General features: G+C 48.4%; 1 protein-coding gene across 6 annotated transcripts in view; it reads left to right on the forward strand.

Annotated features, from left to right (window-relative positions):
• ARHGEF2 (Rho/Rac guanine nucleotide exchange factor 2) overlaps nt 1-24,396 on the forward strand; it is a 173,648-nt gene that overhangs the window by 144,367 nt on the left and 4,885 nt on the right. For all 6 annotated transcript variants that reach the window (XM_072984079.2, XM_072984078.2, XM_072984081.2 and 3 more), the window contains 15 exons: nt 187-316; nt 3,710-3,819; nt 4,041-4,187; nt 6,366-6,616; nt 7,494-7,619; nt 8,814-8,931; nt 12,071-12,322; nt 15,634-15,710; nt 17,127-17,296; nt 18,995-19,062; nt 19,749-19,943; nt 20,788-20,892; nt 21,606-21,673; nt 22,929-22,970; nt 23,634-23,684. In XM_072984079.2, coding sequence (XP_072840180.2) covers nt 187-316; nt 3,710-3,819; nt 4,041-4,187; nt 6,366-6,616; nt 7,494-7,619; nt 8,814-8,931; nt 12,071-12,322; nt 15,634-15,710; nt 17,127-17,296; nt 18,995-19,062; nt 19,749-19,943; nt 20,788-20,892; nt 21,606-21,673; nt 22,929-22,970; nt 23,634-23,684 — 1,910 coding nt within the window. The remainder of the gene's footprint in view (nt 1-186; nt 317-3,709; nt 3,820-4,040; nt 4,188-6,365; nt 6,617-7,493; nt 7,620-8,813; nt 8,932-12,070; nt 12,323-15,633; nt 15,711-17,126; nt 17,297-18,994; nt 19,063-19,748; nt 19,944-20,787; nt 20,893-21,605; nt 21,674-22,928; nt 22,971-23,633; nt 23,685-24,396) is intronic.

Genomic DNA, 24,396 nt, shown 5'->3' on the forward strand with positions numbered 1-24,396 from the left:
ATCGCCAAGTGATTTCCTCATTAAGCAAGGCGATCATTAAGCGAGGCACCAGTGTCGTTGGAAGAACAGCACTTTTATTTGCAGAAATAGGCTTTTTTCCTTGCCTGAGTTACATGATTCAGCTGTGCTACAGAAGGGCCCATATTTGCTTTGCAAATCCTTACCCTTCCTCTTTTCAACCTTCAGCGGCCACCAGGGAGCGGCCCAACTCTGCCATCTACCCTTCTGAGAGCTTCCGCCAGACCCTCCTGGGGTCCCGCCGTGGCCGTCCCACCTTGTCTCTTTCCAAAAGTGTTTCCACCACAAACATTGCAGGGTAAGTGGAGAAGAACGGTGGGGAGAGATGGAGAAGGAGCTTCAGTCATCGTCCCAAAAAATGAACACTCTCTGAAAAGTGGGACTAACATTGAATGGACTTGGAAAAGGAGGGCCAGCGTGGAATGAGCTTTGGGTTGGGGAGAGCAGAGGTTCATAGATCTTCCCAGCTCCTCCATAAAATGCCTCCCCCCTCCGGAAGTGTGCAGATTTGTGGCTTCACAACACAACTCCCAAAGTCCCACAATCAGCCTAGCTGTCTAGGAATTCTGGAATTTGTATTTCAGACATGAACATTTCCACCCACCTTCTTCCTTACAGTCATGAGTAATGTAAGAACTTTGAAATAGCTGTGGTGGATCAGGCCCAAGACTTGTCCAGTCTAGCGGTTCTCTTCTCACACTGGCCGAGCAGATACCTCAGTGGAAGGACCACAGGAGTGACATTCTAGCAATAAGCATATCATGTGACTCCAGAAAGAACATATAGCAGTCTTTCCGAGTGTTGTCTATGAACTTTGTCTAATCACTCTTAAAGCCATTCAAGTCTGTGGCAAACACTCAGTATAAATTACTGCAAAAACTGCAAGGAGTATTTGGAGGCCCTGAAGACTAAAGAGACGTCAGCTTTTTGTGGACTATAGCCCACTTTTTCTGATGCAAAAAAACTGGTTTATCCGGGTAGGGATAAAATGTGGAAAATATATATTTTTTGGAGAAGAGTCCCCAGAATCTGCCAGCCCTTGTGGCCTCCATGTTGGCTAGTTGGGAAATTCTAGCAGATCTAACACAAAAGTGGCCAGAATCGTACTGGCATTCACGCAATGTTTCCGTGACTCATTTTGACTAATTGACAAGGTGCTGGGGGTGCATCTCAGTTGTGCAGTTGAGTGCATGACTAAGCAGTCGTGCAGAGTGCACGACTAAGCAGTTGTGCAGAGCTAAGCAGTTGTGCAGAGCGCACAATTAAGCAGTTGTGCAGAGTGCACGACTAAGCAGTTGTGCAGAGCTAAGCAGTTGTGCAGAGTACATGACTAAGAAGTTGTGCAGAGCTAAGCAGTTGTGCAGAGTGCATGACTAAGCAGTTGTGCAGAATGCACGACTAAGCAGTTGTGCAGAGCTAAGCAGTTGTGCAGAGCGCACAATTAAGCAGTTGTGCAGAGTGCACGACTAAGCAGTTGTGCAGAGCTAAGCAGTTGTGCAGAGTGCATGACTAAGCAGTTGTGCAGAGCTAAGCAGTAGTGCAGAGTGCACGACTAAGCAGTTGTGCAGAGCTAAGCAGTTGTGCAGAGTGCATGACTAAGCAGTTGTGCAGAGCGCAGGACTAAGCATGTAACTGAGGCATGTGATTAAGACACTCCATGGCACCTCATCACTTAGCCTCAATTAGCTGTGTCAAGTGAGGTAAATATTGTACATGAGTCGGATTCTGGCCAGTGACTTTCCCAAGCCCCAGGTTTTTTCCAGAGGCATTCATTGTTTTGTGTCCAGCTGGTAGTGGCTAATGTATTTTGGTAGCAATTTCCGTGCATCACTTTTTTCCTGTTTCTGGCAAGTGTGATCACCTATATCATTCCAAAGGGGCAGAGGCTGATGTGCCCTAAGGTGATCCTGATGGTTTGGGAAGTGGCATAAGGTAAAGGTAAAGGCTCCCCTTGACATTGAGTCCAGTCGTGTCTGACTCTAGGGTGCGGTGCTCATCCCCATCTCCAAGTCGTAGAGCCAGCATGTAGACAGTTTCCGTGGTCATGTGGCCAGCATGACTAGACATGGAACGCCATGACCTTCCCACCATGGTGGTACCTATTTATCAACTCGCATTTTTACATGCTTTCGAACTGCTAGGTTGGCAGGAGTGAGAAGTGGCATAGCGCTAAATTAATATAACAACTTAGGAAACCGCACTGCTTGTTTGACATCGCAACATTGGAGAAAAGCAACATTAAAAAATTTGTCCAGAAGAGAGACAACAAGTGTTCGCCTGAAATGTGATCAGTGGCATTTTCTGATTTTTCTGAAAGTTACATTTTAAGGTCACCTTTAGAAGCACTCTGACAATAAATTTTCAAGTTGGGCACCCTTCTCCCATAAATTCTAAGACACCCCACCCTCAAAATGTAAGAGAAAGTGGCCAAAGTCCAGCAAGAGCACAACATGTGATGGAACAAGTTACTTTAAAAAAAAAAATCATTGTAATAAATAAAGGGCAATAGTCAAAACTCCAATTCGGAAAATTGTTGTGTGTAAGGGCAATCCAACACGCAAGTGGATTTCCCACTTTGCCAGCTGCATCGCCCATTTGACGACTCAGTTAAAGAATGATCAGGTGTGTAGCAGACAGCCAACAGAATGCAACCCCCTTCTTGCACGATTGTTTTTTAAGCAACGGAATTCTAACAAATAGGTTGCTTTTGGAATATTGTTAAGAAGTAATTGGAACAGTTTAGTTAGTTAGGCACCCTTCAGTCTCGAGAGACTATGGTAACGTGCTCTGTATGGAGGTCTTGGAACAGCGTCTAGTGTGGCTGAGAAGGCCAATTCGAGAGTGACCGTCCCTTCCACACTGAAGACAAATACAATATGTCCCCTGTCCAGCTCCCTGATTTTATTGCTTTCGTGACTGCCTCTTTGCCTCAGCCTGCTGGACAAGGGTCTCTTCAAATTGGGAGAGGCCGTGATGCGCCGCCTGCCTCCAGGCTGAATGCTCAGAGGTCAAGGTTTCCCATCTGTTGAGGTCTATTCCTAAGGCCTTCAGATCCCGCTTACAGATGTCCTTGTATCGCAGCTGTGGTCTCCCTCTGGGGCGATTTCCCTGCACTAATTCTCCATACAGGAGATCCTTTGGAATCCGACCGTCAGCCATTCTCACGACATGCCCAAGCCAACGTAGACGTCGCTGTTTCAGCAATGTATACATGCTAACAATTCCAGCTAGTTCTAGGACTACTCTGTTTGGAACTTTGTCCTGCCAGGTGATACCAAAAATGCGTCGGAGGCAACGCATATGGAATGTGTTCAGCTTCCTCTCCTGCCGTGCACAAAGGGTCCAGGACTCACTGCAGTCCAGGAGTGTGCTCAGGACACAGGCTCTATAGACCTGGATTTTGGTCTATGTCGTCAGCTTCTTACTGAGCCATACTCTCTTTGTGAGTCTAGAGAACATGATAGCTGCTTTCCCAATGCGTTTATCCAGCTCGACATCTAGAGAGAATTGGAACAAATTACTTCCAACAAGCAACTCCCCGACATCTAATGGTAGAACAACTATCCCCAGGTAGAGGAGCTAAGGATCTGCCGGTGTCCTTAGAATTACAAAGCAACCACGCTGGAGGTGGCCACTTTGAGAAAGCTGTGGTAGGTAACAGCTCCTCATGATCTTTCCTCTTCTGTTGCAGAACATTCAACGATGAATCTCCACTGGGCATCCGCAGAATCCTGTCCCAGTCCACTGATTCCCTCAATATGCGCAACCGGACACTCTCTGTAGAGTCTCTCATTGATGAAGGTGAGATGCGGGAGGGACACGTTTAGGTGAAAATTCGTGCCAGCATCCTGTGTTCAAATATGGAGGCAAGCCAAGTAGATCCGTCGCTGTAAGGGTTGGTTTCCCACACCTATCATCCCCCTGGGGGCCATGCCAGTGGGTCCTCATGGAGAAAACTGGGAAAATAGAACTCTCTCTCTCTCTCTCTCTCTCTCTCTCTCTCTCTTTCATTTTCCATCCAGGAGCTGAAGTCATCTATAACCAGCTGATGAGTGATTTTGAGACCGATGAGAAAGATTTTGAGGCTGACTCCTGGAGTTTGGCGGTAGACAACAACTTCTTGCAACAGCAGAAGAAGGAGGTCATGAAGCGTCAAGATGTCATCTACGGTGGGCATCCGTCCTGGCCCGCTTTCCCTCCCCAAGTAGATCGGAAGGGATGGTGGCCCTGGAATTGTCTTACGGGCAGACGCGGGGGTCCTGCCGAGGCACCTCTTTCAATCGAAATGCATGAAAAAGTGGCAGATATGCGTTCTATGGATGTAAGGGGAAATAGGGAAATACCGGGGTTAAGCTAGGAAAGAAATGCAGACGATGCAATCTGTGACAAGTTAATTGAAGCTTAAATGTGGGTAAGTTAAGAACTGCAAACTTTCAAAACTGCAGGATTTAATGATAACACAATCTTCTTTAACTCGATGAACATCTGCAGTGAAAAAGACGATTTTGTCTCCAAGAAAGCCCAGACTATGGGCTTCTTCCAGATGGAATATTTTTTTCTCCTTACTCCTCCTGTCCTGTACTCATGATGCTGATATTTGTGTCACCGTTCATAGGATCTTCTTCTTATTCAGTTTTGAACACTGCTTTCTCTCTCTCTATTTTTCCCCCCTGCGGGAAACCCCTTTTGTCCATCCCGAAAGTGTATTTTTAGCACCACTTTTACGCACCCTGCAAAAGTCTCTGGCAATTGCAATCAATTAACAAGGTGAGGAAGAAGACGAGGAAGTTGCAGTAGCTTTTGCATTCAGATTTCAGCAGAGCGGTAGATTTCTTAAAGATTTTTTAAAAAAAGTTAAGCAGCAGATTTCTTAAGGACGTGGGCGGTAGATTTTTTAAAGTTCTAAAACTATTGTTTGGTGGCCAATCCCAGTGAACTTTGGGCTGTTCTGGCCTCAAGTGAGAGAAAGAGGGTAGAATGAATGCTCCCCTTGGAAAAGCCCTAAGAACATGATGCTCAAGAGTCAGTGTCTCATTTCGTTATTTTAGGCTGGAGCTTCATGCTGCTCCAAGTCAGCAGCAGAGTTGGTGTGTACGGATTTCCTTTTACCCTCTGGTGCGATTTTTCTGGCTGCTCCTCCAAGGAGCCAGCCACGAGGACCGAGGCCTTGTCTCATCGTTTTATTCAAGTTGCAGCAGGGAGAACGAGAGGGGCGAACACTCTCCATATCTGGGAACCATATTTTTCTGGTTCTAGGATGTTTTGCGCAAAACGGGGACTTGATAATCAAACTGCTGCTAGTTTTGGTGGACACGAGGAGACAAAGATTTTCTGCCAGAACAGGGCACTGAATAGATGGACACACTTTGCTCTAGAGGAGAACCGCTGTTCCTCTGGGAGCAGATGTTCCTATTTTTGACAAAAAGTTGTGGGCCGGCCATATCACCCTCACTGAACGCGACAACAGTACTGGGGGCCACATAGAAGGTCTCTGAGGTGGTGTAGGGCTGTTCACGAGGGGTGTTTCTGGCTGAAAATGTTGTCTTTGTCTCGGTTCTCTACGGCTCAGGCCTGACTTGCTGCAAGAATTATTCTCTTACTGCAGAGTATGACCTAAGGTGGTGATTTCCACGTGGAAAGGCGCCCAAACTGTTGACTCATGGTGTGCAGAACTTTAATATCCTCTCAAGCATCTTTTTGAGCTGAGTTGGTTTCCTGTACAAAGTTGGTTCCTTTTTAAGCCAGCCAGCCAGCAGGCAAGCAAGGGTGAAAGGGGATGGATGTCTTTTGGGTGTGAAATGATGATTGTGGATCTAACACGCCAGACGAGTCTTACACTTGGCGCCAACACACAAGCCTTCTCTCTGGCAGCCACGTCTCTCTGCTGCCCATCATCTGGTGTAAATGTACAAGCAAGGATCATTCTGTCAATTCTTTTTACACCTTTTTTTTACACCTAGATCTTATCTATGGAGGCCAGACTTCATGCCACCTAGGAACCTTGGCGTTTATGTTACCTCGGCTCCTGGAAACCTTTAAAGAAGGCTTTCCTCACTGAGCCTCCTTTCCTCCCCCATCCGATCTCTGCCTTTTAATGCTTATTAGCCAAAATAACCATTGAAAGGTGTGCGCGCGTGGATTTATGGACAGTCCATCAGAGTTCCTGGCCAGATTGCTGGCACACGATGCCGTGTACATGTCAGCTGCGTAAAATATTAAAAATCATTATAACACAGTCTTTGCACAAGTGGTTATCATGTTAAAAAGCAGGTAACCAAAATCCGATTGGAAAAATTATGCCGGTGCAAGGGTGATCACCCTCTTCCCTCTCTCCTTCTTTACTCTAGAGTTGATCCAGACTGAGCTCCACCACATCCAGACCTTGAAGATCATGACCAACCTCTTCCGCAAGGGCATGATGGAGGACCTCCAGATGGACCCGGCCCTCGTCCAGAGCATGTTTCCTTGCGTGGACGAACTCAGTGAGATCCACATCCGTTTCCTCGTCCAGCTCCTGGAGCGTCGCAAGGAGTCGCTGGCCACCGATAGCAACAAGAACTTCGTCATCAACCGGTTGGGAGATATCCTGGTCCAGCAGGTGAGTCTCCTGTCGTGGTTGACACCTCTTTGGACTGGGGGGTAGGCAGCAAGGGATGTGGGTGGCGCTCCGGGTTAAACCGCAGAAGCCTCTGTGCTGCAAGGTCGGAAGACCAGCAGTCACAAGATCGAATCCACGTGACAGAGTGAGCGCCCGTCGCTTGTCCCAGCTCCTGCCAACCTAGCCGTTCGAAAGCATGTAAAAATGCAAGTAGATAAATAGGGACCACCTCGGTGGGAAGGTCATGGCGTTCCGTGTCTAGTTGCGCTGGCCACGTGACCACGGAGGATTGTCTGCAGACAAACGATGGCTCTATGGGTTGGAGACCGGGATGAGCGCCACCCCTTCGAGTCGGACACGACTGGACTCAGTGTCAAGGGGAACCTTTACCTTTACCTTAGGCAGCAAGGTAGAGCTGTTGGCCAACTCCGAAATGACTTATGGCCACCCTAATGGGGTTTTCAAGGTAAGGGAGGCATTGAAGGAGTGGTTTTACCAGTTCTACTCCCCCGGGTCAGTTTCCCAGGGCAGAGCGGAGGAATGGAACGCAGGCCTTCTGAGTCTGTACAGGAGACCTCACTGGGATAGTAGAAGAAAGGCAGAGGGGGACCAATTCCTCTCTCCCATCTTTATTTTCCCTTTGCTCAGTCGTTGCTTCGGGAGCCAGTGTGGCATAACCTGCTGTGTCCAGATTCCCCACTCCGCCAGGAAACCCACAGGATGACCCTGCCCTATATTCAGCTTATACGGGGTTGTTAGGAAGATAAAAGAGCAAGAGAGGATCTGTGTAGAAAGTGAGCCAGGAGCTCATTGGGGGGGGGGGGAAAGGCAATGCATAAACGTAACAATTAAACATGTTGAGATGTTGGCCTCTCAGTTCTCAGGAAGCAACGCTGAGCAAATGAAGAAGGCGTATTCAGAGTTCTGCAGCCGCCACACTAAGGCCGTGAAGCTGTATAAAGAGCTCTTTGCACGGGACAAGCGGTTCCAGCAGTTCATCCGGGTAAGAAACCTTTTTTTCCACCCCCCTCCCTGTTCCTTTTTCTCCTTCTCCTCCTCCTCGGTTTTTCTTCCTGAGCCTGCTAGGAGCATGATCGGTCTGGGCAAAGCACCCACGCCTGTGACGTGGGAGCCAGGAGTCGGTCGCTTGAGTGTCGCTTGGCTGTGCAGCCCCCCTAGAATATGGGCATGCCATGATCCGTGCCCCAGAGAACTCAGTTAAGGTGCGCTGCTTATGAATAGATCTAGACACAACCGATCTCTTCTGATTTCAGAAGCTTAGCAGAGTCAGGCCTGGTTAGTACAGTGGTGCCTCGCTTAATGGCGATAATCCATTCCAGGAAAATCGTCGTTAAGCGAAAACATCGTAAAGCGGGGAAAAAACATTGAAACCCCTTCAGTGCATTCCAGTGGGGTCAAAACTCACCGTCCAGTGAAGATCCTCGCTGCTATCTTGCGAGGAATCTGTCCCAGAAAACAGCGGGGAGCCATTTTGTTTACCCAGCAGCCATTTTGAAACCGCTGGTCAGCTGTTTTAAAATCATCGTTTCGCGAAGAATCGCTTCCCAAAGCAGGGAACCGATCATCACAAAGTGAAAAAAACCCATTTAAACCATCGTTTTGCAATCGCAATTGCGATCGCAAAAAGATCGCCATAATGCGGTTTCGTTGTAATGTGGGGCAATCGTAAAGCGAGGCACAACTGTATCTGGGTGGGATCTCCAGGTAGCCCTGGGATCTCCAGGTAGCCTGAGGAGAGTTGCTGAGCTCGGTGGACCAAGAGTCTGGCTCTGTGCATGAAACAGCTTCCTAGGTTCCATTGTTGTTGTTGTATTACATCACATAACTATCCCCACCGCCCCATTATTAGGTAACACTCAAGGTGGCTTAGAGACAGCATAAAATGCAATAAAAAGAACAGGTGAAGTCAAGTTCAACAGTAAAGTTGTTAAAATAAAATAGGACATCAAGTGCACAAAAATGCTCAAACAAATACAGTACAGAGGTAGAAACACACCCCTTTAGAGGCTCTCACACCCTCGGTGTCCAAAGCCCTTTTCAGGGATTCTCCTTGCATGTAAGCCTTACCTTTGAGTGAGGCTTTCCTTTCTTGTCACCGTAATTCTTCTGGGTCACTCCTGTCCTGGTTATCCATTCCAAATGACACCTTTGCGTCTACTTCTTCCTCTTTTCCCAGCGACTGACACGGTTACCAGTCCTGCGACGGCATGGCGTGCAAGAATGCATTCTCCTCGTTACCCAGCGCATCACCAAATATCCTGGGCTGATCGACCGCATCCTGCAGAACTCCAAAGGTACCAGCCCGTGAAATCAATCGGGTGGGCCCTTCGGGGAAGAGGCACTGCCCAGGTTCCCATTGGAACGGAATCATGCAACTGATTTCTTTGTTGTTTAGTCGTTAAGTCGTGTCCGACTCTTCGTGACCCCATGGACCAGAGCACCCCAGGCCCTCCTGTCTTCCACCGCCTCCCGGAGTTGGGTCAGATTCATGTTGGTTGCTTCAATGACACTGTCCAATCATCTCGTCCTCCGTCGTCCCCTTCTCCCCTTGCCTTCACACTTTCCTAACATCAGGGTCTTTTCCAGGGAGTCGTCTCTTCTCATGAGATGGCCAAAGTACTGGAGCCTCAGCTTCAGGATCTGTCCTTCCAGTGGGCACTCAGGGATTGATTTCCTTTAGAATTGATAGGTTTGTTCTCCTTGCAGTCCAGGGGACTCTCAAGATTTCGTAACTGGTCGCAATTCATCTCTGAGCACTACCCTGACAGACTTACGCTGGCAGGATTCTGGCCAACATTGAATTGTAACACACATCTCACTCTGCACCAGCCAGATCTTTCAGTTCCAAGCAAAGATGGTGGCACGAAGGCTCAGGCATTAAGAAACGCCGCTGCAAATGCAGTAGTTGTCCAAACATGGTCTTACTGAACCCAGGACGATCAGAACGGCTGAGCTGGCTTAGACATCTCTAGCCTAGTGACCCAGACCAGCTAAGTAGGGGCCTCCGAGTGGCGCGCATGGAGAGCCTGGATGCCAGCCAGCTCCTTTCCTCTATTCTTCCTGTAACTGCTGGGCGGAGAATTATACAGAGAAACCCTGACCGGAAGCCCATGGCCGATTCCTGCTTGGCGCTAACTCTTGGCAGCAAATTCCCGACTGTTGACATTTGTGCTGCTTGGGCGCCTTGGCCCTCCCGAATTTGCGATTCGCAAGCAGCCCCTCATTAATGAGTAACCAAACTGACATGTCCTAAGCCACACCTTGGGGCATGTTAGGAAAGGTGGGGCAAACATATTTTAAACCATAATAGTTTGATTAGCAAGCCGCCCCTCCATCATCAGCGACAAACGTCACACCTTCTCTTAGTCCTCAGTCTGCCATCATTCAGCTCCAATAGATTCATTGGAATCCAGTGGATCCCCACTGGGCTCACCTGTTATGAGGACCCAGTGGGTTCCCTATCTGGTTCCTTCACACAGTGAATAACAATGTTATACTATACAACCATTTTACAGTGGTGCCTCGCTTAGCGATGTTAATCTGTTCCAGAAAAAACGTCGCTAAGCGATTTCATCGCTAAGCGATTTTTAAGCCCATAGAAACGCATTAAAATGTGTTTAATGCGTTCCTATGGGCTTAAAAACTTACCTTTCAGTGAAAATCCTCCATAGCGCCGCCATTTTCGCTGCCTCTTAAGCGAGGCAAAACAGCGGGTGGCCATTTTGTTTTTCCGGTGGCCATTTTGAAACCGCCGATCAGCTGGCCGAAAATGGGGGCTTTGTGATGATCGCTTCCCCGCGATCATCGCAAAGCGAATTTTCCCCATAGGGACCATTGCTAAGCAATCACTTTTGCGATGGCAAAAAGTCCATCGCTAAGCGATTTTGTCGCTCAACGGAGCGATCGCTAAGCGAGGCACCTCTGTATATACCTCTGTCAACCATTTTATCTGTCTCTTATCATTTTTATACTTCTCCCTTTAGATAGTAAACAACCCTTAAACCTTTCCTCACATGGGAGAGTTGATTCAGTGGCTGCATCCTTTTTTTGCACGTTTCTTGGCTGTGCCTGACCTTTTTCAGGAGTAGCACCCAGCCTGGTAGATGGTACTGCTCGGCAGAGTATAAAATTGAATAGGAACAATACAGCATGGGCAGCTTTATTTTGATATTTTTTTTAAATTAAGGAATTGGCCTTTTCAGTTTCAGCTCTACCGCGACCCCCAAAGTCACTTTCTTGGTCAGTTCACTAGTCAAGGTACATCCCATCGAGGCGATGCATGAAACTGGGAGCTTCTGCATTCGTTGAACGCAGGCCTCTGCTGAATCTCATTTGTCCTTTCAATGACCTGCTCTGGCAGTTTGGGGAGATCTTGTCGGACGTTTGTCACAATCTGTTTCTGTTGTGACCACCAAGGAAGGAAAATGGGCGTCAACATCAAACTTTGGCCACTGGACTTCTCATCCCCAAAATCCAAGTAATTTTGAACCTTTGAGTCCTTGCAACTTTCATTCCAGCCCATTTTGGGTGGCCTTGCTTTTTACAGGCTCCACTTCTAATCGGAAGGATCTTCTGCAGTTACCCCAAACGAGAATGCCGCCCGCCACTCTCAGATCACACCGCCAACACGGCTGTGATGAGTGGCCTTTTGGAGATGCAGGACAGCAAAAGACTTGGAAAGTGAAAGGTTGAGGGACATGTGACTATTTTGTCCGGAAAAAAGGAGAGCCAACAGGGTTCGTTCGTTCGTTTAGTCATGTCCGACTCTTCGTGACCCCATGGACCAGAGCACGCCGGGGTTCCCTATCCTCCCGTAGTTGTGTCAAATTCATGTTGGTAGCTTCGGTGACCCTGTCCAACCATCTCATCCTCTGTTGTCCCCTTCTCCTCTTGCCGTCACACTTTCCTAGCATCAGGGTCTTTTCCAAGGACTCTTTTCTTCTCATGAGATGGCCAAAGTACTGGAGCCTCAGCTTCAGGATCCGTCCTTCCAGTGAACACTCAGGGTTGATTTCCTTTAGAACAGGGTAGCTATCTTCAAATGTGTGAAGGGCTCTTTTCTGGCACTCCAGGTGAGGGTATCTGAACTGCTGGATTCAAACGGCAAGAAATGAGTTTTTGCCTAAACCTTAGGAAGAACTTTTTGACCACAAGACCTGTTCAACCATGGAACAGACCACCTGAGAGGGTGGTGGACTTTTCTTCACTGGAGTTTTTTTTTAACAGAGGGCCATGTCTTGGATGATTTAACTGTGGGTTTTCTGCTTTGGTCGGGGGTTTGGGCTCGGTGACCCTTGGAGGTCCCTTCCAGCTTTACATTTCTAGGATCCTGGGTGGCTAAGGGTGCAACACGCCTCTTGGTGACCAGGTGGCAAGATGGCGCCAGGCCATGGCTTTGATCGAAGTTTCCCTCCCTCTTTTTTCTCCCTCCAGGGAACGAAGCAGATCAGCAGGATCTTAGCACGGCCCTGACTCTGATCAAGGACCTCATTAAGGATATTGACCAGGAGGTGCACGATTACGAGAAGAATGCCCGCCTGCAGGAGATCTATGCCCGCGTGGATGGGCGTGCCAAGGCTCTCCTGCCCTGGGAGCGGGGCTCTTTCTGTAAGGACGAGATGCTGCGACGGAAGCTGGTCCATGATGGCTGCATGCTCTGGAAGACGGCCGCCGGGCGCTTCAAAGGTGGGTGGCGACCGAGATATTTTAGTAGCAGGAAAGCTCATAGTCCAGCAGCCCTCCTGAACCCAGATGCCCTTTGGATATTTTGTTGTTGTTTAGTCGTTAAGTCGTGTCCGACTCTTCGTGACCCCATAGACCAGAGCACGCCAGGCCCTCCTGTCTTCCACTGCCTACCGGAGTTGGGTCAGATTCATGTTGGTCGCTTCGATGACACTGTCCAACCATCTCGTCCTCTGTCATCCCCTTCTCTCCTCTTGCCTCCACACTTTCCCAACATCAAGATCTTTTCCAGGGAGTCTTCTCTTCTCATGAGATGGCCAGAGTCTTGGAGCCTCCGCTTCAGGATCTGTCCTTCCAGTGAACATGTCCTTCCGTTGGACATATTGGATGTCAAATCCGAGTAGGTCCGGCCAGCTAGCTTCTGGGCATGTTGGCTTAAGATGGTGTCCCAGCAACTCTGGAAGCTCAAAAAGCTTGGGATGAAAGAGAAAGAAATCCTTATCCTGCCTCGGGGAATCATATCTATTATATTCATTGTCTTTGTGTGTTTACCTACTAGGTTCTGGACAGGGAGCTCAAGGCCGTTCAGAGATCAAAACAATGCAGTGTCATATAGACGGAGGGTAAAATGGAGGGAGAAGGGAGATAAGCCCCTTCCTCTAAACGAGAGCCAGCCAACTCTGTACAGAACGACGGTGGAGATGAGGAGCGGGAGGTTGTTGGCTGTAGCCTGGCAGAGAGAGCCCCCCCACCCCCAATTCTCACCTTCCCGCCAGTCACTTACAAGTAGAAACACTTCACTGTGATCTGAACACAATCTGCATTGAATTGGCAAAGGAACCGGAGGGTGTGACTACCCTCAGTGTTCTCCTGCTGTTTGTGCTACGCTGGTCAGTCTTCCTTTCGAAGTATTTTCTATCGACTGCACTACGTACAGCTAATTATGATAAAGCCAGGGTGTTGGGTTTTTTTTTAGTGTGTGGGGGTATTCATTTCAGGGCCTACTGGGCTATAGTAAGTTTGTTTTCGTATCAGCTCCCCTCACATGGCTTAGTTTTGCTTTCTGGCATGTACGATGGTCTTGCCGACAAAGGTCCACATCATCAAAGCTATGATTTCCAGTAGCGATATATGGAAGTGAGAGCTGGACCACAAAGAAGGCTGACTGCCAAAGAATTGATGCTTTCGAATTATGGTGCTGGAGGAGGCTCTTGAGAGTCCCCTGGACTGCAAGGAGAACAAACCTATTCATTTTGAAGGAAATCAACCCTGAGTGCTCCCTGGAAGGACAGATCCTGAAGCTGAGGCTCCAACACTTTGGCCATCTCATGAGAAGAGAAGACTCCCTGGAAAAGACCCTGACGTTGATGAAGGCAAGAGGAGAAGGGGATGACAGAGGACAAAATGGATTGACAGGGTCATCGAAGCGACCAACATGAATTTGACCGAACGCCGGGAGGCTGTGGAAGACAGGAGGGCCTGGCGTGCTCTGGTCCATGGGGTCACGAAGAGTCGGACACGACTTCACGACTAAGCAACAACAACAACATGTATGATGGTCTATATCAGTGGAAAGGGTCAGTGGCGTGGGTGTCCTACGACAAGGCGGACATTGATGTCTTCAGTAGGGTGGTTGTGTGGCAATATAGCAAGAACATCCCTTTGCAGTGATCACCTCATAGTTCTCCTTGGGATGCAAACATTGACGTGGTTCTGCTACGTGCAGCACTGCACCAGATAAGAGTTTTAAGGAAGCCTCTCCCTCCCTGCTCTTTCTGTTCCCCTTTTTTGCGTCCCTCATGCCTTCACATCCAGAGAACGGAGACATTCCTGATTGAGGTGAATCCTCCAGGGAAGGAGACCCGAAACCAAATTAACCAAATTGTGATCTCAAAGGATTAAAAATGTAGTATAAGAATTGCACAGACTCACACATGGGGAAATGTGGGTTCTACTGCTGCAGGAAAGATCCACGCCACGCACAGTCCTGGTCAGTGGCAAAACCCCACATCAGCTTTTCTAGAAGAGATTCAGAAGATTGCGAATCCGCGTGGGCAACCCTATGGAAGGAAGGGTGTGGGAAGGGAGGATGGAGACCCGTCTCCCCTTTTTAGCCAGTCATGAATATCGTGAGACCTCACGCAGCAGGGAGGCTCTCTGCCCATCCAGGGACCTGGAGGAGGAACAGAGAGAAAAGTAGATTTGGGGATGGCATGCAATGCAGCAGCTGTGTCAAGGTTGGATGTACGACACTCTGACAAAGTCCTCGGAGCGCTATAATATTGATAAAACTCCTTGGTTGTTTGAGTCTGTGGTTTCTATCACAGCTGACGTTTATCCCTAATAGGGTTAATTCCAGTGTGAGATCCGATACTCTTTCCAGTCATACCAGAGGTCATCTTGGTATCAAGGTAGAAATATAGAATCTATCGAGCATACAATGCTCAGATATAACAGGCACAATAAGATCCGAGGAAAATATATTACACCTCTCCAAAAAGATATGGTATTTCAATTGGTTTCGGACTATTGTAACCAATTGTTAATGGATCAAAATTGGACTACTATGGAACTGGTAGCGAAATTTTGGCTGGGATGCCATAGTAGCCAGAATAGACAGCCAAAGTCTTAGACCTTGATCTATATTACTATATTTGTTGTTTTAGATATCTTGCTTTTTTTTATGTCCGGTTTGGCTTTTTGGATTATATATGGCCGTTCTTGAAGTTTTGTATTCCATTTTGTCTTATGTCTGGCTTGATGCCGTACCCATAAAGTAGGTAAAGTAGCAATAGTATCTTCAGTTCCCACTGAATGGCATCTGTCAAAAATGTTTTAGGAATAAAAATGGCTGAGAGCTACAGCAGCAAAATAAAAGCGGCGGGGGGCGGAGAAAAGGAAAGGGGAAAGGGGGGGTCATTAATGACACAGGAAGGTGGGAGGCTGCGATCCAGTGAGAGTTTTAGTGATTGGATATGTCGCGTGGACTTTCACTACACACCTTCCCCGGAGGGTTAAACATCTCAGTGTGAAGAGCAACAGTGATTTCAGCAGCAGACACTGCCAGGGGTGTCGTATGTAAAATATCAGCCTTTCTTTATGGGCTGAAAAGAATTTTGCTTTTGTTACACAGATGAATGCATGACGTTCTTAGGATGCTGAACAGTGACTGAGCTGGCCTTTATAGCAAGAACCTTAACGGAAGGCCTTGTTATGATGCCACCTTTCTACTAGAAAATACTCAAAAGGTCTGACATTCCAAATCCACTTTTCATCCTGTTGCTCCCTTCTTCCTCCCTTCCCTTCTCCTGCAGATGTCCTGGTTCTCTTGATGACAGACGTTCTCATCTTCCTCCAGGAGAAGGACCAGAAGTACACGTTCCCCACCCTGGTGAGTGGTTTTTCAGGTCCCATGGTTCTCCTCTGGTGTAAGAGACTTGGGGATCTTGAGTGCCCTGGAAGTGTGGGTGTCTTGGCAGTTTTCTGGAAGAAAGGGCTTGGCCACCACTGACATTAGTGACATATGTGCATCATCTCTGTGACCGGGTGTTGTCCAGTTGCTAGAAGAAACCAGCTCTTCCAGCTGTCTGAGAGGATGCGTCCAACATGGCGGAATTGTTCCCTTGAGCTATAGCGAACTAAGTACAGTGGTGCCTTGCTTAACGAGTGCACCGTTTAACGATGAATCCGCATAGCGACCCCTTTTTGGGGGTTGCTAATGCGATCACATTGCGATGTTTAGATAGGCTAAACATCGCATTGCAATCATTTCTGCACCCGGCGGCCATTTTGGAAACAGCTGATCGGCGGTTCCAAAATGGCCTCCAGGTGCAGAAAATGGCCGCCCGCACCATTTTCGCGCCCTGCCCTTGCTTACCGGGCAGCGAAAATAGCGGCCGGATCCAGGATTCTTCGCTTACCGGTGAATTTTTCCCTAATAGGAACGCATTAAACTGAGTTTAATGCGTTCCTGTGAGTTCACCCCGCCCGGATAGCGAAGAATCCGGATAGCGATGTTAATCCTGGAACGGATTAACGTCGCTATGCGGGGCACCACTGTATAAGAATCTCTTCTTGCCACTGGCCGACTAAATCCAAGGACAGTTGACCTCCTTCTGCTTAAGGAGGAGAATGTCAGCCTAGGACACTAATAAACAGTGCCGCTTCTGGAATTGATGACAAAGATCTAGTTGCTCGGGGAAAAATATATGTGTGTGTCTGTATTGGGGGGGGGAGAATTAAGTCCAGTAGATAAGGAAAAGTACTTGGAGAAGGGGAAGAGCATCTGAATTAAGCGACTAAACGATCAGCTGCTGTATGGAAGGGAACTAAGGCTTTGCTAGATATATAAGATTTCTGGACACGTTGAGTTCAGTAGAAGACTCCAGATCTTCCACTCGCTTTTGCTTTCCCCCCTGGTAATCAAGGGGAAAACTACCACTTACAGGGGTAATCAAAATTATTCAACCCCCCATTGCAAATCAGGTTTCTTGTCAAAATGTAGAGACGTCTAGCTGCTCGCAGTGAACAAATCAAACATAAGCAATTGAAATAGCTCAATGCCATGAATGCTTCAAGCGGTTTCCCCAAATGCAACTCCAAATTTATTTATTTGGCTTTTATACCGCCCATCTAGATGAATCTACTCTGGGCGGTTAATGAATTAAATGCATCATTTTGATTACAACTGTATATCTCCAGGCCCTCCCTCCAGGTATCAATCCCAGACGAATTATACATTGATCAGGCAAGACGCATGAGCAGAAAGGTGTCTGGAAGTTTTAACTCCCGACCTTCTTCCCCTCAGGACAAGCCAGCCGTCATCTCCCTCCAAAACCTGATTGTGCGGGACATCGCCAACCAGGAGAAAGGCATGTTCCTCATCAGCAACACTCCCCCCGAGATGTACGAGGTGCACACGGCCTCTCGTGAGGACCGAAACACTTGGATGAGGATTATCCAGCAGACCGTCAAGCTGTGAGTCTTGTTCGGGCCGGATCCTGAACGGTGGCCTCCAGAAATGTAACTTCTTCCAGTTTTGACCGTCTCTTGCAATCGAATGCTCCTGCCCTCCGCTAGGGCGACAGCTCACATCCAGAACCCAAGGCAGCGTCTCTTTTAAGGGGAACCCCTAATGCATAGTGCGCAATACGACAGGGTTGTCGCGATTCATCCCTTAAGGCAGTAATGGCGAATCTTTTTGAGCCTGAACGCTAGCGGGCGGTGGCAGCAGAAAGGGGAATCCTGGGCATGGAGTTGTCTCCAGACCCCACTCCAGATCCACCTCCAGTTGCAACCAACCCCACCACTGCCTATAGCTCGGCTGGCCCGCCACCGCCAGCTGCTTTGGCTCCTGGCTCACTGCCTGTCGGGGCGCTAGCAATTCTGGCTGCTGCCTCAGCTTTGGCTGCCGGCGATCTCATGACTTATGGCTCGCATGCCCACAGAGAGGGCTCTGCGTGCCAGCTGTGGCACGCGTGCCATAGGTTCGCCGGAGGCAGACGGCTGCGCTGTGCGTGTAAATGTGAACGCATCCTCGGCTCTGTGTGTCCGCCCACCCTTGTTTGCTGGGTCTTCCATCCCAACAACCCCGTTGGGCGCCCAACGGCCCCTGCTGCTAATCATCATCGTTGTTGTGCCATCAGGTTGATCCGAATTATGGCTGCCTTCCCAGGAGAAATGATTTAACCGTTGCTTGTTCTGGGAGTGTGCTGTGATTGTGCGTTCGGCCAAAGATCACGCGGATGACGGGGCACCTTCAGCCACACACCCTTCGGGGTGATCTGACCCGCCCCCCTCACTTGGAAGGCATATGGGAGGATTCAAACTCTCAGCCCCCTGACTCTGCAACTCTCCAACCCACAGAACTATACCAGCTCTCTGGCTTTCTGTCACTACTCAGGCAGGGAGGAGAGGAGGCTAAAATGTCCAAGATCTTCCGATCTCTTTCCTCGGAGGATCCGGGCCGTTTCCCCTCTGCCCTTGACAAGGATAACTGATGTGTGTGTGTGTCTATCTCTCTTCGGATAGCAAAACTGAGGTTTAGAAAATTAGAAATTATAACTGGTAAAAGAGAGGAGAAATATTCTCTGCTGGAATATAGGGCCACCCCATCAAACTGATAGCTTGTGAAGGGTTGGCAAAGGAATGGGCTGAAGGTGAACACACGCTTTACCTGGAGATGGTCCCCGATTCAACCTTTGGCTGCTTGTAGAATTAAAGAAAAATCCTGCCTGCCTCCCTGGAAAACTGATGCTGGTCAGTCTTGGCGTTCCCAGATGAGAAGGGACCAACTCAGCATTAAGACCGATGTAATGTACTTCGGGGCAGTTATGGAGGCTCATGGCCCATAACTTTGAAGAGGATGCGGCGAAGACCATTATGGAGGCTTGTGGGGGTTGCCTTCAGGCCTGACATGCCCACCTCAGAGGTATCTCGATGGTCCGTGTGAGGGATGAGAGTTTGTGCTCGATGCAGAGCAGTCTCCCTCAAAGTTCGCGCAGTCCGAGGGCATGGGTTGGCACCTGCAGCCCTCCCAAGCCCACATGGCCAGTGGACAGGTGTTGGGAGTTAGGGTCCAACATCTGGAGGTCCTTGGCTTGGGGAAGGCTGAAGGACCCTTGGCAGCTGTTCCCTTTTTTTTAACCCGATGCTTTTCTTGCCCACTTTTTGCAGTTGCCCTGACCGGGTGGATTTCCCACTCATCGAGACAGAAAATGAAGCATCTCTGCGGAAGCTGAAAGGTAGGATGAGCCCCCACCCCCGTGCAGTCTAGGACATGCTAATGGGCTCGAGCTACAGGAAGCCAGATATATAGGCTGAATATCAAGAGAAACTGAGCAGTAAGGCAATGGATGTGGTGGCGCTGCGGGTTAAACTGCAGAAGCCTCTGGGCTGCAAGGTCGGAAGACCCGCCGTCGTAAGATCGAATCCACGCGATGGAGGGAGCGCCCGTCGCTTGTCCCAGCTCCTGCCAACCTAGCCATTCGAATGCATGTAAATGCGAGTTGATAAAGAGGGACCACCTCGGTGGGAAGGTCACGGCGTTCCGTGTCTAGTCGCGCTGGCCACGTGACCACGGAAACTGTCTTTGGACAAACGCTGGCTCTACGGCTTGGAAACGGGGATGAGCGCCGCGCCCTAGAGTCGGACACAACTGGACTAAATGTCCAATTACCAATACGTTTAAGGCAACGGGACCATCGACTCCAGGAAGTGGTGAGCACTCCAGGGATAGAGGCGTTCAAGAGAAAATTGGGCAGCCGTCTATCAGACCTCCTTTGATTTTGGATTCCTGCTTTGAACAGGGGGTGAGACTTGATGGCCTTAGAGTCCCCTTCGAAGTCCATTATTCTTCAGAAAGGGGGATAGTCTTTCCTACAGTCTGTACTCTGGTGGTAGCCATGTGCTCCTCCTCTTCCTCCCCCAGATAAGATTCAGCAGTGTGACCGAAACATAACGGAACTTCTGGAGGAAAAAGTCGGGCTGTTCACCGACATTCTGGCCCTGCAGAGCAGCAGCGAAGATGGACCCTTGCCGTGTGTGAATCCTCGCACCCTTTTCCGCACCGAATCGTCAGACACCCCCTATGGAGAGAAGCTGATCCAGGATGCCATCAAAGAAGGTACTATCAATAATTTTAAAAATTGTGTTTATGGTGTTGCATGAAAAATGAAATGCTTTTTTAAAAAGGTGCCGTACAGGGTTGCTACAAGTAAGGAAATGAGTACAGCTTGATTTTCCTTGTTTACAAAATAAGTACAACTTGTTTTGGCACAAGGCTACTGATAAGATAACAAAGCTTGTTCCGTTTCATGCCAGTTTTCGCAAGAAAGAGTCAACAGAATAGTGATGCCATGTGAAACGGGGAGAAAAGAAAGAGAAATGTGAAGTGCCTTTTAAAATGCCACTCGTCTTGTGGTTTACCTATATTCCTAATTAACAAGGAGATGCCACAAAAGAAATGTTTGAAACAAATGAGAATAACAATATATTGTACACTGGGACATTATAAAAAAGAGAGGGGGAAATGAATATTATTGTGAACTGTTTGTTTAATGATAAGCAAGTAGAGAAGAGGGGGGAAATGTCATTTGTTTTGTAAGGCTTTAACCTCATAATTAAAAGCAATTACAGTGATGCCTCGCAAGACGAAAATAATTCATTCCGCGAGTTGCTTCGTATTGCGAAAATGCCATCTTGCAAAGCGTGGTTTCTCATAGGAATGCGTTCCTATTCGTCTTCGGAAGCATAGCCATTAAAAAATTGTCTTGCGAGTCACCAAAAAAAAATCGCAAAACACTTTCGTCTTGTGAGTTTTTTGTTGCCCGAGGCATTCGTCTTGCGAGGCATCCCTGTAATTGTTTTGAAAGAAGAGGGCATAAAATATCACAGAGCCAGCATGCCTTGTTTGTACAAACTGTGTCCCTCCCTTTTATTTCCTTTGCTTTGCTGTCATGTGCGCACAGTGGAGCTTCTCAGAGAGCTCTTCGTGGGACCCGGCTGGGATCGAGACCCAAACCACAGCCATGCTTCGAACGGCTGCTCCAGCCCAAGTGCGAATCCTGCCACAAGTATGAAACCCCTGTTTTTTTTCCTGATGCAACCCCTTTCTTCTCCATCAACCTTCAATTGGGGGGGCTGCAGGTCCTCCCTGACACTCCCCCAAGAGTGGGTTCGTGCGGAGTTAGTAAAACGAGGAAATGAATCCTGCATTGGCTGGAAAGTTGGCTAGGAAGGATATTCCGCGCCGCATACTGTTTTGCCTTTATTTCTGCCGAAGGACTGCGGAAAAAAACCACAGAATTTATTGGCACTCCCTTTTGAACAGTGAGCTGTGTTTCGGTGTTATAGTCGAAGCTTGGAGAGGGGTGGCCCCACCAGCTGGGCACTTCACCAGCCCAATGTCCCTTGTTTTGGGAAGTGTGCTTCATTGGTTGGGAAGCATCCTGACCGTAAACCCTGCCCTGGATACAAACTAATTTTTTTAAAAAATCCTTGGTTTTGGGCAGGATGAAAAAAAGTGTGGGAAACCTGTGAGGGTGAAATGGTATAAAATGTAATGAGAAGACATTCTTTGGATGTCAGGAGAATTTTTGATACAGCCCATGCACGCCCTTGATATTTCAGTTAGGAAAAACTGTATCTGGAAGTGAGCTAGCCCTGATTTTGTTGGCCAGTAAATTTCTCCTTTACTACTCCGGACAGACAGGATTGCGGATGGGGCCAAGTTGCTTGTCAAGCGATGGCATTCTTCAGCTCCCTCTTACCTTTTTTTTTTTTACAGATGGGGAGACTGGGAGTATCAATGGCTCTCTTGAATTCCCCAGGGCTGAATCGGATTCGAATCAGCAGGTGAGTCTTTTAGGCAAAGAGGGAGTTTGTCCTCTCTTCCTTTTCTACTTCTGTGGGCAATCCTAGTGTGCAACACGATGCTAGTTTGACATGAGGGAGGGCAAGAAAGCTCCCAAGGCTTTGGGAAATGTTGAATCAGGTGGCGGGAAAATCCCCCTAGTGAGGAATTATGTCGTTTCTAATTTAGGAGAGTCTCAAAAGTATTTCCCTGGCTCTAGCCAGCTTTTGCCATTTTGCATACTCCTTAGTCAAAAGAAGGAGCTTGGCTTTATTTATTTAGTTAGTTAGTTTTGCTTGACAGTACGGGGTGGTGTTGCCATAGAGAGGGCATGCTTTACTCACATGTAAGCACTCCTGAATGGGACGTGGTGGCGCTGTGGGTTAAACCGCAGAAGCCTCTGTGCTGCAAGGTCAGAAGACCCACTGTTGTAAGATCGAATCCACGCAGCGGAGGGAGCTCCTGTTGCTTGTCCCAGCTCCTGCCAACCTAGCAGTTCAAAAGCACATAAAAAGGTGGGACGATAAATAGGTACCACCTCGGTGGGAAGGTCATGGCATTCTGTGTCTAGTCGCACTGGCCACGTGACCATGGAAACTGTCTACAGACAAATGCTGGCTCTACGGCTTGGAGACGGGGATGAGCACCGCGCCCGAGAGTCGAACACAACTGGACTCAATGTCCAGGGGAACCTTTTACCTTTAGCTTAAGCAGTCCTGAAGGATACCTCTACTTAGCATGACTAAACTGAAGCTATCACACTTGGGGTGTGATGAGAAGACCAGATGCACTGGAAAAGACAGTAACGCAAGGGAAAAATAAAAGTGGAAGGTAGTGGGAAAAGAGGAAGGGGGGATTTGACTTAATACAGGAAGGCACTGCCTTTAATCTGTGAGATCTGAGCGGTTAATGAAGGATCTTTTGAAGTCATTAGTTCATAGGGTCATAATAAATTGAATGCTTTTATGATCAATGATTGCCTGCCGTCAAGTCAGTTCTGACTCATGGTGGCCTTTTTAAGGTGGAGACTATTCAGAAGTGGTCTACTCTTCTCTTCTTCTTGGGGTGCCCTGTGGCTGTGCCGTTTGGCTGCACAGGTGGGCTCTTCCGGGACGCCCAGTGGGGATTCGAACCATCCTTACAGGTGGTCCCCCAGGGCCCCACAACAAACTGAGGACCAGCCTGGATGATGCCTGATCTCTGGGGCGGTTCATGCACGGGCCCTTGTGACACTGTCTTATTGTGTTGCTCATACAGGATGGGAACGGCAACCAGTTGCAGCCGAAAATGTCTCAGGAGGTGAGTGGATGGCCAGCCCGGTATTGCAAGGAGCAGGAGGAATGTGTCTAAAGGGGGTGCTGTAACTGCTTTGTATTCTTGGGGTGACCCAAGACATTTGCTGTCTGACGTGAAGTAGCAGATGGCCACTCGGTCCACCTACAAGGCAAGGAGCACGGAACCAAAAGCCAATCACGTTTCTGTTGTGACGGGAGGCAGAATGTCCCCTAAGCCCTACTCTCCTCTCTTGCAGTACAAAATAACGTATTTTTCCGTGTATAAGACGCCCCCATGTATAAGACGCCCTCCCTTTTTCTAATCCAAAATTAAGAAATCTAAGTGGGGCTTAGCGAGTGTAGGGGGAAAGGGATCAAAGCGCTGCAGGATCGCTTTGATCCCTGCTTTCCCCTCCACTTGTTTTCGTTCTCTCCTCAGCTTACTTCCGTGTATAAGACGACCCTCAATTTTTAGTCTAAAGATTTTACACAAAAGTATAGTCTTATACATGGAAAAATACGGTAACAAGTTGCTCCGATTTTGCTGCCCTTTCCTGATGTCCAGAATGCGCTGTCTGGAGAGAGGTCGCCCCTGTCTTCCTCATAGCAGAGGCAGCCCCGTCCGATGGATTGCAATGTTGGTTGCCTAAATTGTCAAGTTGATGGCAGTTAATCCTTCTCTCCCCAGGAAGTGCTCCAGAAGGTCAAGACTCTCTATTCTCTGCTCCATGGCCTGCAGGTAGGTTAGAGTGGTTCGAAATCCGAGGGCAGCGTTCCTGCTGGAAGGGATTCTCAGATTTTCAGATCTGTATCTGCCAAGGGATTCTGTGTTGATGTCTACAGAGAGCAGAAGGAATCCTATCGCTGTCCCAAACAAGTTTCGTTCAGGCAGTTGATCTAAGACATCGGGTATATTATTATTATTTATTTAATTTATATCCCGCCCATCTGATACATCAATATCACTCTGAGTGGCTGGAGACACAGGATGTAGCCCTCTTGCTGAATCGAAACGGGTTTCCCTCTGCTTGGTGATTGGGTGATAAATTACCTGGGAATGCTATTTGGACCTTCCTGGTTTTCTTCCACGGCCCAGATATGAGATTCTTGGCAGTTTTGGAGATCTAAAAACAAGATTTTGCAAAGCCTTTTTTTTCCCCTGAGGGACTCTCCTCAACATGGCTGCTCCTTCCCTGCCTGTCAGTAAATAACCTTCCAGGACACCTCTGAGGCAGGCAGCCTCCTGCGAGCTACAAGCTCAGCACAAATGAAACGTGACCCTCTCTCAACTCTGCAGCAAGCTGGTCTATGATTTATGTAGGTGCGTCCTCCCTTCCTCCATCCTCTCCTGCCTCGTGTGATGGGGCAGCCCCTGCTTAGCTGGAGGGAACAGCAGCTTCTGATTCAAAACATCCCCCCTCCCTGTCTGTTCCCGACCCTCCCACTAATCC

The sequence above is a fragment of the Pogona vitticeps genome, chromosome 15, assembly GCF_051106095.1.
Source record: "Pogona vitticeps strain Pit_001003342236 chromosome 15, PviZW2.1, whole genome shotgun sequence".
Lineage (NCBI taxonomy): Eukaryota > Metazoa > Chordata > Lepidosauria > Squamata > Agamidae > Pogona > Pogona vitticeps.